General features: G+C 45.4%; 1 protein-coding gene across 2 annotated transcripts; it reads left to right on the forward strand.

The window, feature by feature from the left end:
• The first annotated feature begins 218 nt into the window (after positions 1-218).
• Positions 219-10,727, forward strand: ZIC3 (Zic family zinc finger 3). Of its 2 annotated transcripts, none has more exons than XM_055393481.2 (3): positions 219-1,272; positions 2,401-2,564; positions 10,578-10,727. In XM_055393481.2, the coding sequence occupies exons 1-3, from the start codon at positions 219-221 to the stop codon at positions 10,725-10,727; spliced, it is 1,368 nt and encodes a 455-aa protein (XP_055249456.1). The 2 variants fall into 2 exon arrangements, with proteins under 2 accessions (XP_055249456.1, XP_088689925.1); XM_088833799.1 differs by lacking the exon at positions 10,578-10,727 and adding an exon at positions 3,392-3,571.
• Positions 10,728-17,130: the final 6,403 nt, after the last annotated feature.

The raw sequence follows: 17,130 nt of genomic DNA on the forward strand, positions 1-17,130 counted from the left end.
CCCCTCCAGGTCCTTCTACTTCCCCTCCTCCCTCCTGTCCCTCTGCAGGAGACTCACTCAGCGACAGAAAGTTGCAGTCCCTGCTTCAGCCTGAGGGATCTCCCGACCACCGTGTCCAACCGTCGCCACCCCTCTTCGACTTCGATTTTGTGGAGCTCTCCTTCTTAAGCACCCTCGAGCACATCTGCGAGATCGCTGGTGTAGAAAAAGAACCACCCATGACGATGCTCCTGGACGGAGGCCCGCAGTTCCCGGGGCTGGGAGTGGGCAGCTTCGGCGCGCCGCGCCACCACGAGATGCCCAACCGCGAGCCGGCGGGCATAGGGCTGCCTCCCTTCGGGGACTCGCCCCACGCCGCCGCCGCCGCCGCCGCCGCCTTCAAGCTGAGCCCCGCGGCGGCTCACGATCTGTCTTCTGGCCAGAGCTCGGCGTTCACGCCGCAGGGTTCGGGTTACGCCAACGCCCTGGGCCATCATCACCACCACCATCACCACCATCACCATGCCGGCCAGGTGCCCAGCTACGGCGGAGCCGCCTCCGCCGCCTTCAACTCCACGCGCGACTTTCTGTTCCGCCAGCGCGGCTCCGGGCTCGGCGAGGCGGCCTCGGGTGGCGGGCAGCACGGGCTCTTCGCCGGCTCGGCGAGTAGCCTGCACGCCCCGGCTGGCATCTCTGAGCCCCCCGGCTACCTGCTCTTCCCCGGGCTGCACGACCAGGGCGCTGGGCACCCGTCGCCCACCGGGCACGTGGACAACAACCAGGTCCACCTGGGGCTGCGCGGAGAGCTATTCGGCCGCGCTGACCCGTACCGCCCGGTGGCCAGCCCGCGCACAGACCCCTACACGGCCGGCGCGCAGTTCCCGAACTACAGCCCGATGAACATGAACATGGGCGTGAACGTGGCGGCCCACCACGGGCCCGGCGCCTTCTTCCGTTACATGCGACAGCCCATCAAGCAGGAGCTGTCTTGCAAGTGGATCGACGAGGCACAGCTGAGCCGGCCCAAGAAGAGCTGCGACCGGACCTTCAGCACCATGCACGAGCTGGTGACACATGTCACCATGGAGCATGTGGGGGGCCCGGAGCAGAACAACCACGTCTGCTACTGGGAGGAGTGCCCCCGCGAGGGCAAGTCCTTCAAGGCGAAGTACAAACTGGTCAATCACATTCGGGTGCACACGGGTGAGAAGCCCTTCCCGTGCCCCTTCCCGGGCTGCGGGAAGATCTTCGCCCGCTCCGAGAACCTCAAGATCCACAAGAGGACCCACACAGGTAAGGAGGAGGGCGGGCGGGCCCGGGATCCGCCGCGGCCGCGCGCCGCGAAGCCGACCTGAGCCGCGAGGGAGCGAGGGGTGGCGGCCGTAGAGAGAGGCGGTGCCCCGCTGGGGCGATTGGAAGAAGTAGCGCTGTCACTGTCCCTCCACCTCTCGCCCTCCCCGCCCCGCGGCGCTTTTGCCCAGTTCTAACTTCCCGGGCAGACGGCTCTGCGGTCTCAGGAACTAATTGGAACCTTCTCGCGCCCAGGAGCCCACTGGCGCCGCCTCTTTTTGTCTCTTTCTGGGTTACTCTGGAGGGACTCCGAACGTGTGCAGAGAAATTGTTCACAAGCGACTTAGCTCTCGGCACCCAGTTGGGGGAGGCAACCATAGAAATGCTAATGAAAACTAACTTTCGGTTACTTCCGCTCTTTTTTACCCTTGATTGGCACATCTCCTAATTAAATGACTGGTACTTTTGTCAAACTATTTTTATTTGGAGTTCCAGGTTCAATTCAGTCCTCCGGGAGGAACGCTAACGTAGAAAAGGCACCCCAGTTTCGTGGCTTGTTCAGAGCATCTTGTAAAACTGTCCGGAGCCCCCTGGATTTATATAGTTTAGCCTTTTCGAACGTTAAGTACGACGACCTCAGCTTTTTAATGCTGGGCTTAGCAAAACCGATGCTTTTGAAAGAGGCAAATTAAAAGGTACAAAGGAGGAACTAAAAGGGATTGTCCCGTCCTCGGTCCATTGTCCCTCCCGGGCTTGGCTGCCACGCCGAGATACCAGCGGAACGCGGCAGCGCTCGGAGGCCCCGGGCCGGGTTGGGGGGCGGGTACCGCAACTCGGGGGAAACTTTGGAGGAGCCAGGGGCTTGCCCTCCGGCTCGGGAACAAAGGGACGGGCAGGTTCTGGGCCGGCCCTGCCCCACCCCCGCCCGCGACCACCACTCCCCACCCTAGCAGGCTCAACCAGCGCTCTCCATTTTTCTCCAGGGAAAAGAGATGCCACGGCCGCCCCCCAGTCGGCGCTGCCTCTCTGGGCAGACCGCCGGGCGCTCAGTCTCCCGCTGCTCGGCCGGAGGACGCTCCTGGCCCTGACTCTATTTCCCCCCCACCCCCTTTGCGTTTCTGCCTTTTGCAGGTGAGAAACCTTTTAAATGTGAATTTGAAGGCTGTGACAGACGCTTTGCCAACAGCAGCGACCGCAAGAAGCACATGCATGTGCACACCTCGGACAAGCCCTATATCTGCAAAGTGTGCGACAAGTCCTACACGCACCCGAGCTCCCTGCGCAAGCACATGAAGGTAATTACCTCTTTATTAGCGGTCGGCGGTTTATAAACACTCTGCCCGACACCGGGCCGCGGAACGGAAGCGCCCGCGCTGCCAACCCTGTATCTTCCATGTTAAATCCGATTTGCTCCAGCGTTGACACCTTGAACCCATTTGGGGGACCGGGATGGGGGACGGAGGGGGGAGCACAGTGGGGACGAGGATGGAGCTGAGGGAAAGATCAGTTGTTTATTGGGAAGCTCTAACCGAGCTCGCCGGGACTGGAGGTTGCAGTGGACGCCTCTCCCCCGCTCAACCCGCGTTGAGACCCGAGAGTGCCCGCGCCGAACCCGGGGGGCGGGGGGCTGGGGGCTGGGGGCTCCGTTCTTCTTCGGCTTCCGGTAAAACAATAGGGCCGAGGAGCGCGGGGGGATTCCCACGCAATTGTCGGAGCCCTCGCAGCGCACAGCGCGCCCGTGCCACCTTTCTCTGTACCTGCTTTCCCAAGCCAGAGCGGTCTTGGCGAGACTTGGGCCCGGAGTATTTTATAGCCCCAAAGACTACGTGCTTATCCCGCTCCAGCTGCGGAGAAAGCATTTCTGAAGGGGCATGAATAAACTAGAGTACTTTATTCCTTTTCCACAGTGCCAATCTTAGGACTCAAACTGGTTTGTTGACGAATGTCTTGGGGTTTTCTTACACATCGGTAATGTGGAAATTAAAAACAAAACCCCCAAATCAGCAGCATTTTGTCTTTTAAGTGGGTCACTGGGCGGTCTTGCTCTTACAGTGCTCTTGTTTTTGCTTGCACAATGCCAGTTGGAATTATATTCATTATAATATATACATGTTAATTTTAGGTTCATGAATCTCAAGGGTCAGATTCCTCCCCTGCTGCCAGTTCAGGCTATGAATCTTCCACTCCACCCGCTATAGCTTCTGCAAACAGTAAAGATACCACTAAAACCCCTTCTGCAGTTCAAACTAGCACCAGCCACAACCCTGGACTTCCTCCCAATTTTAACGAATGGTACGTCTGAGGATAAACACAAACCCTGTTTAACCATAGAATGGACCAAATGCATTTTAAAAAGAAAACTGAGACCAATCAGATGGAAATGGAGTTTTAAGGCAAGAGGCCATATATAGGGCTACATCTGGTTAATTGCAATTGTCCAGGAAGGTTTTTGGGCAAGATCCAAAAGTAGCCATGCCCTTTTCTCAGGATTAGAAAATACGTTTTGGCATTTGAAGGATTAAACAAAAATCTTCTCACTGCTTTTTCCTCCCCTTTCTCTTGCTCTCTGCTCACCCCATCCCTAAACGCCTTCAGTTCATTTTAACTCTTGTCCTGTTTCTTGAGAGGAAGTTATGGAAGGCTTATTGGTGGTGGTGATGCTAAAACTGCTGGAAAAATCTTCGCCTTAGTGGTGATTGTTTAAACTCTCACAGTCTTAAACCGTGCCAAAGTCCTGTTATGTCTTGAACTTTTCCTCAAAGCATTACACTTGTGAATGTATTTTTGTCTAATGGGGTTGAAACTGTTTTTCAGTATTTTTTCAGGCTGAGGATGTGATGTTACTCTACACAAATTGTGACGTTTAGTATACAATTGCCTTTTGTAATAACTTTCTTTTTTGTAAATACATATCCATTGATGCCATATTTATCGTTTGTAATTTAATTATTGCTACAAATGCCGGGAACTGAACAATATTTATGGATAAATGTTTTCTAACAAATTCTGTACAGCTTTTGATTATAACCGCTTTAGCATTAAAATTTATTGTTTTGAAAGAAGAACACAATTTACAATTTTTGAACCACTGACTCCTTTCTCTTGTTTTGTAACAGCCTCCTTCTACAAAGAGGAGACGTGAGCAAATGAAATCTTGTTTGTTGGTATTTATAACTCACTCAAATCCCTTTTTTAATTGTTAAGTTATTTTTCTATTGCAGTATAGATTCTTTACAGTGTCATTTACCATCTGGGAAGACCCTCCTTTCTTTATCGCTAGCTCAGATGGTTGTTTAACTGCGAGTTTAAATGTGTTTGTCCTGGATTTTCGGCATGCAAATCAAATATTACTGATCAGTTCAGTTAGTGGCCATGACATCTCAATCTTGTACTTCAAAGACTGAGAAGCTGGATTTAATCATCCCTGCCTACATATATAAACCTAAGGTAACCTAATGAGTTTTATGTCCCTTAGTTTTTGTTATCTTACATAAAAATGAACATTGCGGCAGGATGCATGTCTGTCTCTTCTATCGAGAGATCACCCATATACCTATATATGTTTGTATCTATGACTTATCTAATCTGCCTATCAAATCTATCTAGCTATCTATATATTTTCAAAAGTAAGCATATGTCTGAAACAGTGATGACGAGTAAGGCCAGTTGAGGCGTGCTTACTTATGATTAAAGTGCTTCTTAAAAGAACCATAGTCCATTTACAATTTTGGAAGGCACAGGTTGGTTTGTTTTGCTGTATATAGTTCAATTCGTAATTATCACAATTATTCATAACATTTTTATAGCGGTGTAATAACTGCAGCTGTTCTGAAATATTATGGAAAGAAAAAACATTTGCAAAATATGTATTTTTAAAAGTTCATGGTTTGTAGGCAAAGATGTTAAGAGCATTGTTTCCATTAAAATCAATAACTATTAAAAATGGTTGTTTGCTTTGTGATAAAATATTAACAATCCATTTAATTTTAAGTGAAGCAACTCATTTGGACAGAGAGTTTTTTTACAGTTGTTATATGAAAAAGAAACATTACTATTTGGGGGGGTGGAGTGGAGTGGGTAGAGTATTGAGGGTTTTTCTTTTAACTAATTTAGGGTGCTGTTTAATATTGAGAGCCCAATCTCTGCATGAATAACCAACTTGCAAATCAGCAAATAGAATGGTGGAGATAAGGAATTGTAAAGAATTTAGAAATGTAATGAATAGGCTTAAGTATCTCCTTCTCTTGAAGGGGCAGTACTCTAGGATTTTTGGTGGCAGTCAGTTTGGTATTATACATAATCATTTTGAATTCTAGAATTTTGTTTATTGTTCTTTTTGAAGAAATAAAGCCTTGGCACATCTATTTATGTGATAACATTTTTGTATTTGGTGCCTGATTTTTTTTCCATGTTCAAATAAATCAACCTTAAATTGAAATGCTCAGAGAAGTTCTGATGAATAAAAGAAACTTTGATTCCTTGGATACAGTTGAAACAGTCTGTTTTAAGTTATCTACTTATCTTTGTCAACAGACAATTAGTTATTGACAGTTTCTAATTGCAGATTGCTTTGGATATTATTTCTTGTTTGTGGAGAACGGTTTTTTTGGTGTTTTTTTTTTTTTTGCACTTTCCTTCACCAGTAGACAAGGCAAAGGCCTGAATGCCATGAACAGATTGGGATGCCTTCACAAGTGTGAGCAGGTAACCTGGTCAGTCTACTGCTCCTACCCCCAGACATTCCAGTCTTGACCTTGACATTGAGGGTGCTGGACCAAATTCCTATTTCAGGAGTTCTCCTTCACTTCAAACCAGAAAACATTTTAAATGCTCAGCAAGTTTTCAGAAAGTGTGTATTCATAAGATTGGCTTTACATGTGTTCAACTGAATGTTTTTCTTCTGAAATGTGCATTTAACTTCCACAGTTTACTGTTTTCTCTATGAATTTTCTCTCCACCCCCAACTAACCTTAAATGACAGTAGAGTGATGGGTGGAATGCAAGATTATTTCAAAAACTTGCTTCTCCCACCCCCCATTAAATACATTAAACAGAGATTTCCTTAGGAGACATTAAGAGTTTGATCTTTCTTTACTAGGCATGAAATTATTCTGCCATGAAAATTTACAGTAGAGCATTGTGTCCTAAGAGGGGAAGATGTGAATTAACAATGATGATAACCAATATTAAGATAATGTTAAAGTTTTGCCCCTCTACATGATATCCTTTAATATGGATGTAGCATCGTTATTTCCCTCTGCCCTTGTCATTTGTTGCAAAGAAAACTTTATTTTAGTAGAAAACTTTTCACAGATTTTCTTGGTATAATCTGACTCTGGGAGTACATATTCTTCAATTTTCAGTAAGTCTCTTAAAGAATAAGCACCACCACCCCTCCCCCCCCCCGCGCCGCCCAACAACAACAAAAACCTTTGCAACCCTAAAGATAGATAAGCTGGAAAACATGAATGTCAGCTAGATTCTTAGTAAGAGAAAGGTTATTTTACTTCTTGCACCTGGTAAGACCTTTGTTAAAAGTCCATTATCTTTTCCAAAATGGATGGTTTAGTTTAAGATTTCCACGAAGGTGTCTATTTTCATGCAGACAGAAGTCTGGGCTTCATCCAGTTTGGAAGGTTAAAGATCAGGGTCCAGGCTAAGCAGGGCTGTGGGTCCTAACTACCGCGGAGGTTGAAGAACTAACAGGGACCGCCTCTGCTCACAAAGCCTCCCAGAAAAGTTGTGTTCAGGACTTCCTCGCCCCTCCCACCCCCATCACCGCCCGCTGTCTCTTCGCCCCTGGCTCCTTCTCCCCTTATAAAACCCCCCAAACAAAGGAAAAAAGCCTACGGGCCTTGGCCCTTAAGCTTCTGAAAGAGTCCCCACCCGTGTGCCCATCCCTTGAAGCGCGGGATCTCAGCTCCGCAGCCAGGCTGGTTTTCTTTGGGGCGGTCTTCCCCTACGAGACCCGAGTCTAGTCGGCCCCGGCCCCGGGACGAGGCGTCGCGGAAGTCAGGGCTCCCGCTCGGGGTCCTCAGGCCCCTCGTGGGGGCGCCCGGGGTCCCTATGCACACACCAAGTTCTTGCAAGGCCCGGGCGAAGCTGGGGCCGGGGGGGAGGGGACCTCATTTCCTAGGGTCAGTTTTCTTGCGGTCTCGGCCCGCTGACCCTTTGACCTCCACCTCCAGGGCCCTTGGCGGCCGTAAGCCGACGGTCGCCCGGGCTCCGAGGACGCTTCGCGCCCCATCGCCTCCCGGCCTCATTAGGCCGGCGGGGCTGTAAAGTAGGAATCAGCCGCTGCCTAATCCGGACCTGGGGTCAATATGAGCCCAAACAATGGTGAGCTCCGAAGGCCACAGCGCAGCGCTGGCCGCAAACTTTCTGTTCCATTCATTTTCTGAAGGCGGAGGCGATGGGGTGGGGGAGGGAGGGGAGGCACTCGCACACCCGAAGGCCGATCCCGGCGCCCGGGGCTCTTAAGCGAGCGTCCCCGCTCCCCGGCCCTCCCGGTCTCATCGCCGCGCCAGGGTTTTGGAAGGGCCGGCAGGGCTCGGGGCCCGGTTTGCGACCCGCGTCAGGGCCCAAGGGCTGGCCTGGGGGGGCCGCCCCCGCGCTAAGAACAAGACTTTGAAGTGGGTTTTTAGCGTGCACGTGTGAGAGCCGCGCCGGGGCCGGAGCGGGGGCTCAGGCCCGGCCCGCTCGCCCTCCTCCCCCGCGCCCCGTCGCTCCGGCCTTTTCAAGCCGAGGCCCGGAGCCCGCCGGCCACCCGCGCCCCGAGCCCGCGCTGCGCGCAGGCGCACAACCAGCAGCCGTCGAGTCAGCTTTCGCTGCGAGGGGGCGGCGGGGGAGAGTTGAAAGCGGCTCGGCGGCGCCGCGGCCTCGGCCGGGCCGGGCAGGGGGGCGGAAGGCCGGACGGAGCGGGGAGGGGGGCCGGTTTGGGGGCGGCTCTCGGGTCGGAAACATGGCGGCCGGATGCGAACCCCCGCGGAGCGCAGCAAAGCGCTGACGGCGGGCTGCCGAACTGTTGTGTGGTTTCAACTCCCTTTTATTCCTCGGCTCGGAGTGCCTCGCGGGAGAATGTAGGTCGTGGCGGCCGAGCGCAAAATTGTTAAAAAAAAAATCCAAAACACAAAAAACGGAAGCGGAGAAGTTCTTCCAGGGCATCCTGGGCGTGGGAAGTTGGCGAGTCTTCTGGGGGCTGCGGTTCCGGGGGGGGGGCTTGGGCCTGAAATCTACCCGAGGCCTCCCCACCCTCCCGGCCTGACTGAAAGCGTTTCTCCCCCGGCCCCTCGGGGTGGGGAATGCAGTTTTGAACTTCGTGCCCGAGTCGGGATCCCCCTGCACCTTCGAGTCGCGAAAAATCCCAAGGAGTGGACACTGTTCTCTTGCAGGACAATGGCGGGGCGCGTGAGCGGAGCACTGAGGCACCTTTACAAACCAGGTGCCCTGGATTCGCCGCACGGATTAGCCATTGCGAGTTCGAACCCTACACGTCGCTCAGGCCCAGTTTTCTGCATATCTCATTTAAACGCGGGCCTGTGAAAAACAGCATTGTGTGCGCTTTTGTGTGTGCTGTTAACAGCTGGTGGTCTTACGAAAAAAGGGGCAGGAGGGAAGGCCAGGATTCCGAAAACTTTCATTCAGCTTTTGCTTAAACCGCCTTAAGGCTGGCGTGTGAAAGAACCCCTGGTCGCTCTGGGCTCTCGAGTCCGTGTTTTCTCTGAGGGAAAATGGAGCAGATGTCTTTCGTGAGAGAAGAAAAAATGTGGGCTTTTAAAAATGTAGTTTTTGACCCCCGTCTCCTCTAGGAAAATAAGCGGCACGCATTCTTTCAGGTTGCGTCTTCGTGGAGGCCAACAGCTAAACGAAAAGACAGCCTTTTGGGCTGCCCACTGGCGAGGATTTGGGCTCCTGAAGATGTGGGCCAGCTCCCGTGGGCCACCTAGAGAAGGGCCCCAGGTGGGTGGGCAGGTCATTAGCAAAGCTGGTCCAGATCTGGGAGGAAATCTGCAAAACAGTGCCTTTATCTGCAGAGAACAATTGATGGGGTTGTCTTTCCTCCTTTTCAGTGCACAAAGAAGACGGCTTTGGAGCAAGAATTTGGAATATGCATTTAAGTTGTCGTGCTTTGCATTGGAAACCCCTGGGCAATTAAAATAAGCCTGCCTTGTAGTATTTTCTGTCCTTTTCTTATGTGTGGTTCCTGCAAGTCAAAGGGGCTGGAGTCCCTTCTACAGTTTGGAAACTTGTTTTGAAATAGCCACCAAACAGATTTTTACCCCTTTGGGTGAAGTTTGCTTCCAGGGTTCAGCCTCTTCACCCCACCCCCTGACTGGAATAGAGTATTGACGACTTTGAGAGAGCAAAGGAGGTAGATGGTACTTGCTGTATACTTTATTTTTCCATGCTGTAGTTTGAACCCTGAGATTTGAGCTTTTTCCTGGCTAAATCTCTTGGTACCAAAAGTGTGGAAAATGAAAGGTTCATTAACTTGGAAAATCTTTAGCCAATGGGTAGGCAGTTTGTCTCTCTGAGAACTTCAGTGCCCAGAACGTCTCTAAGATTGACTTTGGAATCAAGCTAAAGATGCACTGGTGAACTATCTCCCCTGGATACCTGCGGTGTTCTTTGGGTCATTTGATATGGTAAAACTGTGGTTGATTTTCATAAGAGTTACATGAATGGAATTTCTTCTAAACTGGACGAATGACAAATTGGTAGAACTCTTATGTTTGTTTGAATGATAACTCCAAAGGGCACTGCTTTTCCCTCTGAGGTTTGGTTTCTACCATTGAAATTTACAGCTTGAAAAACACTAAGTTCGCAGGAAGCCTTTAAAGGGGGGAATGTTCAGAGGACTTGGACTAATAATAACACAGGAGCAAAACGTCTTTGAATAAGATTCTTGTTGCCAAAAATCTGTTGAAACTAAAGAAAACATTTCTTTAAAAATCATCTAATAGAGCAAACAATTTTGTATATTTTTAATGTGATGACAGTCCAACCTGTTTACTGATCTGATGAATAGAGAAATGTGAGCCCTATAGTAACTAGAAGAATAGCCTTCACCAAATGGCAAGTTTCTGTTTGTTCTCTGATAGTGTGTATGTTGTCTAGTGTGTTTTATTAAAACACAACCTATGTAAAGACCATTTGAGCATGAGGTGTTAAAAATAGAAGATTCCATTGTGTTTTATTATATGCTAGCATTTAAAACAACATATCCAGTAACGTTTTATGATATTTTTCTAAGAGTAAATATAGCTTGTTTTGACCTATCTGCAGTTCACTTTTTGTTTTTTTGCCAGTGTTGTCCTGCTTGGTATCCGGGACAGTCTCTAATTCCTGAAGAAGAACTTGATACTGACGTTGGTATGCAGCAGCCAGCCCTCCATAACACTACCTATCCTAAATGCAGGGTTAATGCCGAACCTACTGTGCAAGAAATGATTTACTGATGAGGTTTCAAAGAAAACCACATCAATTTGGATGTCTGTTACCTTGAAGTGATCATTTTAAGAGTAGTTGCTTCTTCCCTAGGTATAAAAAGACTATTTTCTTCTTTGGTGTATTTCGTTCTGTGTTGAGCAATTATTTGTGAAATGAAAAAGCACCCCCCACACACACACCTCCAGACAATTTAGGATCATAAACGCGAAGATGGAGGTGAAGACTAGCCTAATTCAGTGTGTATTACCTCATGCATTGTGTTGACCTTGTTGAAAATCTCTTTCAAATATCTGCATTCCACATGTAGAACTAAAGTGTTTAAAACTAGAAATATGAATGCTTGTTTTGTTAATTTCTTGTTTGTGTTCAAAAAGCAACATCCAGGATCTCTACAATTGACTTAAATAAAACCATTTAAATTATTTTTTGTGATTATTGGTTTATTGCAGTGACACCCATAGCCCCTAACTAAATCCCCAGTGATCAAATAACCTTGATTAACCTGTTGAATTGGGACAATTTATGTTCTGTTCACATCTTTCATGATATAACTTGGCTTTCACTGAGCAATAAACTTGGGGAAAAAACCCAACCCGCTGAACAAACCGTTTTGAGCTCACAGTGTTTTCCTGGAGGAACTCAGGGCCAGGTGCTGGGGAGGTCCTGGGGACCTCCGGGGGAGGGGGAGGGGGAGGAATTCAGAGTCAAGGATTGATTGGGATGATTAGAAGGAAGGACTGGAGATAGGAGTTTGGAGGAAAAAAGAGCATTTGAACACTGCTATCTGGATGAGAGAGGAAAAGACAAAGCTGAAAATAACCTTAAAGGAGAAAGGAGGGCCTCTGGAAAGGGGGCGTTGCAGCATAGCACATTATATGGATATAATTCAGAAGCTCCAAAGTGGTTCTTGGGGAGGACAACTTGGCAACCATTGATTAGAACACTTACAGAATCATGGAATATAGGTGTTATTAAAACACAAGTTGTTGTTAATTAACTGTAGTGTTAGAGAAGATGAAGACACTTCAGAGAAATTCTTCAAACTCCAGATACTTGATTTCTCATTTTAAATTTAACATCTGTAATCTAATGTGATCTCTGAGTGGCCATCATTCTATTTATTTGACATGATTATGCCATGATGAGGTATTGTAAAATTGCAGCCTGATAGAGTATATTGCTATTGGTTCTTTAGATCCAATTTTATTAAAATTTCTGCTAAGTAGACTGAAGATACTGTAATTTTTTAAGTAGAGGGAAAAACTACTCCTCTCCCTCTGATTTTTGTTGTTCATTTACATCAAGAGTAGGCGTACAGTCCAGTCAGGAAAGACTGTGATTCTTTGCTCCCTAGAACTTGACATTCTTATATCCCCCTAGAAAGATGTTAGTAGGAATTTTTGTTTTGTTTTTGTTTTTAAGAACAAGAACTGTGTTCTTTCAGACAGGCAGTGAAGTGTTATAATGGGATTATTAAAAAAGCCCTTGGAAAGGTAAACTACCAAGTTGTACATGAGCCAACTGCACTGTGATAATAATACCTCCTAGGGTTATTCTAAGGATTAAGCAAGAAAATGTCCATGAAGAGCCTGGCATAGAGTAGAGCCTGGACAAATGTTAATTCGCTTCTTTTCCTCCTGCAGGTAGCTATTGTTTCATTGCTTTGGGGTGGTTTTGTACTTTTAATATTATGGAATATTTTACTAAAAACATAGTGATTTGTACTGGGGTGCAAATTAATGCAGTTTCAGAAAATAAATGGAGACTTAGGGCATCTAAGAAATACTGCATTTCATAAGCATAATCACTAGATCAGGCATGTGAGTTTATGAACATAGCTATGAATATTTAAACACATAAAATTAAAATGTTATTAAATGCCTGTTGTTCATTATCTTCCAATGAATACACTTAACTCTTCGATTAAAATAAGTTGTGTACTTAAAAAATCTGTACACATAGTAATTTAATGGTTTACTTTTAATTTGACAAAATTTTTTACTTTAGTCAACAGCTTCTTGCTATATTTAAATGACAATTTTACAATGTGAAAATTGGCGTTCACATTTAAGGAAAAGATTAAATCTTACGATGCCTTAAATTATTCAGTTTCCCTCTACTAAATTTATGTTAGTATTATGCGGGTGTGACTATAGAGTAATGAGGCTGATTTTCTTGTGGGGCTTGGAAGCTTGCTCTGAAGGCAATTCCCAGAGAGGAGTCCCCAAAATGTTTTGACCAATGTCAGGATCCTTAGAATGAGTTTATGGACTCCCTAGGTGATGGCCTCACTTCAGATACAAAGCGAACACCAGCCACAAGTCATTACAGCCATACTTTTGTTTTTTATTATGCTTTTAAAGGATACCCTGATTATTTTATGTTAATAAAATTGAGGCTTAAATGAAAATGTAGAAAGTCTCTATTACAGCATTATGAAATGTATTTTTCACAGCCATATGTCTTTATGCAGTAAAACAAGACAGAAATACCAACACATGAAGCTCTTCCCAGAGGAACTGACGGGCAAGTATTTCTTTGCTTCCCACGGATTTTGGGGGCTTGGAGCTTCCCAGAGAGTCTGTACTGCTGCATAATGGCATCTGTGTAGAGGCCTGGGGGACGATTCATCATTCCTTTCTTCACTGGTTTATCACCTTTGTCTATCTTTCTTCCTGACACGGCCCTATTAGAAGCGCAGGTCCAAGGTGGTGGTAAACTTATTTTGAGTATTGGTTTGTTGTCACTGAGTAAGAACAAGGTTATATTAAAGAACCAACTTAAAAACTGATGTCTAGTGCAATGCTGTGGTGCCTCCCCTGGATGGACCCTTCTATAGGTGTGATCACTCTGGAGTCCAAAAATCCAGTCAGCCCAGCCTTTTCCTACAGAACAAGGAAGCGGGGTGGGGGTAGGGCAGGAGAACACCCTCAGGTTTTTAGAGAGGAATTGAAGTGCCTGCTCCTTTTTTTTTTTTTTTTTGTACTGTGGTTAAAAGCCCTTTTAGAAAATAATGGCTCATCAGAAACCTCACTAATGAAGTGAGGAGAAAAATGTTGTTGCTAAAGATTCCCTCTGTAAATGTCCCAGAGTTGCTAATAGGAGCCTATTTGCAGTACAGATAAATAAAAGCATTTTAACATCTTGATGTAAATCCACTGCATGCAAATTGTTTACAAATGATTCACTAATGTTACCCAGCCAGAACTTACACGGAAAAGCTACGCTCATATTCTATTTCTGCAGCTAATCATCCACAGAATGTGTATTTGGTTAGGCTAGCTGATAACATTTCTTTAGAGATTTCACTATTCTTTACAAAAATATTTAGTCAGGATATCCACTGAGATGTTACGTCGTATTGGTTGTGGTGATAACCATATACAGAAGGTGTTCTGTTAACTTCTGACCATTGACATATTAAATGAAGATGTTCAGTTGAGCAACATCAGTGATTTCAATTGATTCATCAATCGCCAGTATCTAGCAGCCATCATGTTTCACTTTGCTAACAAGCTGATACCCCACATCTGATGCCAACAACTCAGGTCTTTCAAACAAATGACATGTTTGATAAAGAAATCTTTTCAAAATCATTATGCACTTCAGCATTTGTCTTTTCTTCCAGCACAGCATCTGTGCATCTGTTCCATCAGGCGTCTATTCCTTGATCATTTCTGAGCCTTCCATGATTTTTGAGCCTGATTTGCGGGTATATCAAGGAAATGAAATGAAGCTGCTTCTTCCATTGAATGTTCCAGTGAAACACAACGTTTATGTTCAAGTCACTAGATTTAATCTTGTGAATGAGATGGCAGGGAAGCGTTTTCACAAGACTTTCTGATGAGACATCCTTACGAAAGAAATTGAGTCGGGGAGGGGAAAGGAGCCCTACTTTAGGAAGAACATTAAGGACGTCTTTGTTGTTGTTGTTGTCTTTGCTATGGGTACTTGAAACTTCATACCATTATTACAGCATTGAAAAGCTTCAGAGTTTTAAGGCATTTCTCTGAACTGGTGAAATGAAAATTCACATAGTCCAGCTGGCTCAAAACAGATGCAATTCATTCTTTAGTGAGGCCTGTTTAACTGCATAATTTGCTTATATGCATAAAACTGAGGAAGTCTTAATCTCTAGTTTGCATGTGTCTGAACTGCATGCATCTGGCTCCATTAGATTCCCTGTAATTGCATATTGACTAATTTCTTAATACAGCTATTTGAACACTGAATTTAAACCCAAATGCTATTAGCACTGTAATCACTTTGGATAAGTGAATAATTGGAATATGGTACTTGAAAATCAGAACACAGGACAATAACCACTTCCCTACTTGAAAAGAAGAAAAATCTAAAAACAACTTTGAATTTATAAATTAACCAGTAATGCTTTTACTTGGGCAAATGCTAAATCAGAAAATGAATCGGTAATTGATAAATGCAAAATCTTCATACATAATATTTTATCAAATCTTCTACATTTGCTTGCTTTAAGGGTTTTAAATTGAACATCCACATGCAATATAAATATGTTAATTAAAACTAAATCATTTTGAAAAGGTAATTGTGCATTTGTTTTCAATTTGCATTCATTTCTTTAAATGTATGGCCCGGGGCATTTTTTGTTGGGGTGGGAGAGGAGGGAGTCTGTAGCCTGCCCTAATTGAAACTTATTTGGTGCATATGTGTTGTTTAATAAAGGAATCGTGGCTTGTGCATGCACACGTATAGCATTCATTTAGATTAAAAGTGTGTGTTATCATTGCTGGGTGTTCAAAGCTGAAGTTCCTGGAAGAATCAGGAGAGAGCATCTTAGGCTAAAATAGGTTATAAAGCCTATTTTTTTAATGTAAAATTCATGTTTATTTTTTAATAGATAATACACATACATGATGAGAAATTCAGAAGTGTACACGATGACAATAATGCTCTTTGCCCATCAACAATTCGCAGTCCCCCTGTTTCCCTTTCAAGAGACAATCATTGTTTCTTATACTTCAAGCTTTGAAGAATGTTCTCAGGCAAGACTTTCGGTACCTTCCTCCTTGCGTTTTAAGCATTCTAAAACTCAGAGAGTGACTACATCTAATCAAAGCCAAAACTTTGTCACTTCAGAAAACATTCAGTGTTAGTTGGGAAGTTATTGTGTATTTTACCTGGTTGATTCATTAAATCAACTGGATGTTCTGGCATTGTACAGGGATAACTGTGTTTATATGGACAAAGTGAAGTGGGGTGTCAGGAAATCGGATAGAGAGCTGGGTGTTGAAGAAACTGTGTTTTGCACCTACTTTGTGCCCAGCTTACACTGTGTCCAACCAATAAATGAATATTGACTAAATGGATGAATAATTCAAAGTTTGTTTGCATGGAATATATTATGTAACCTAATTGACACTTTAGTTTTGCTTAGGTGTTTCCACAGAATTGAGGGTCATGGGGCTGCTTGCTGTGTGGCCTGCAGATCCCCTGTATCAAAATTTCTTGGACCCTGCTCAGATAAACAAAACCAAAGTTCTCCGAGTCAGGGCCTAGAGATATGCCTTTAAAACAAGTAGTTTCAGGGACTTGCCTGGTGGTCCAGTGATTAGGACTCTGCACTTTCACTGACAGGGCTCCTGGTTCAATCCCTGGTCAGGGAACTAAGATCCTACAAGCTGTAAGATGTGGCCAAAAGTTTTTTTAAAACTAAAACAAGTGTTCACTGCAGCTGAATATGATATGTATGAAAGTGTGAGAACCATTGTTTTCCAGAGAATGGTAAAAAGCAAAACTATTGAAACTCTTTCCTACCAATTTATCTACTTCTTCACTAGTGGTCTTTTAAGATTCAGTATGTCAGAATGGCCTGCTTAATTAATAAACTCCAAAATTATTTTTGTCTAAGGCAACAAATTATTCTCAGCGTGGACAATTGTCGATTCTCTCTACTTCATTTTGCCAACGTAGAATTGCAAACCATTCATCGGAGAAGGCAATGGCAAGCCACTCCAGTACTATTGCCTAGAAAATCCCATGGATGGAGGAGCCTGGTAGGCTGCAGTCCATGGGGTCGCTAAGGGTCGGACACGACTGAGCGACTTCACTTTCACTTTTCATTTTCACACATTGGAGAAGGAAATGGCAACCCACTTCAGTGTTCTTGCCTGGAGAATCCCGGGGACGGGGGAGCCTGGTGGGCTTCAGTCTGTGGGGTCGCACAGAGTCGGACACGACTGAAGTGACTTAGCAGCAAAGACACATAGATGGAGATCTGAGGACAAATTGGTATTTGCAAGCAGGGGGTAGATTCCTCAGCATGTGTTTGTTTGATTTAATATTTAACTTAAATGCAAAACCCAAGCCTTTTTGTATTTCTGATCATTTCCCATTCATTATGCCAAAAGTCCTCCTCCAGGTTTCTGCAGCTTT

Source organism: Moschus berezovskii, chromosome X (assembly GCF_049115385.1).
Source record: "Moschus berezovskii isolate FMDL1 chromosome X, NW_MosBer_1.0, whole genome shotgun sequence".
Classification (NCBI taxonomy): domain Eukaryota; kingdom Metazoa; phylum Chordata; class Mammalia; order Artiodactyla; family Moschidae; genus Moschus; species Moschus berezovskii.

What these genes read in the sequence shown, in the direction of transcription:
- ZIC3 (XM_088833799.1), top strand. Translation starts at nt 219, where the DNA reads ATGACGATGCTCCTGGACGGAGGCCCGCAGTTCCCGGGGCTGGGAGTG. An exon ending in CCACAAGAGGACCCACACAG is followed by an intron (nt 1,273 to 2,400) that starts GTAAGGAGGAGG and finishes TGCCTTTTGCAG; the next exon opens with GTGAGAAACCTTTTAAATGT. An exon ending in CCCTGCGCAAGCACATGAAG is followed by an intron (nt 2,565 to 3,391) that starts GTAATTACCTCT and finishes TGTTAATTTTAG; the next exon opens with GTTCATGAATCTCAAGGGTC.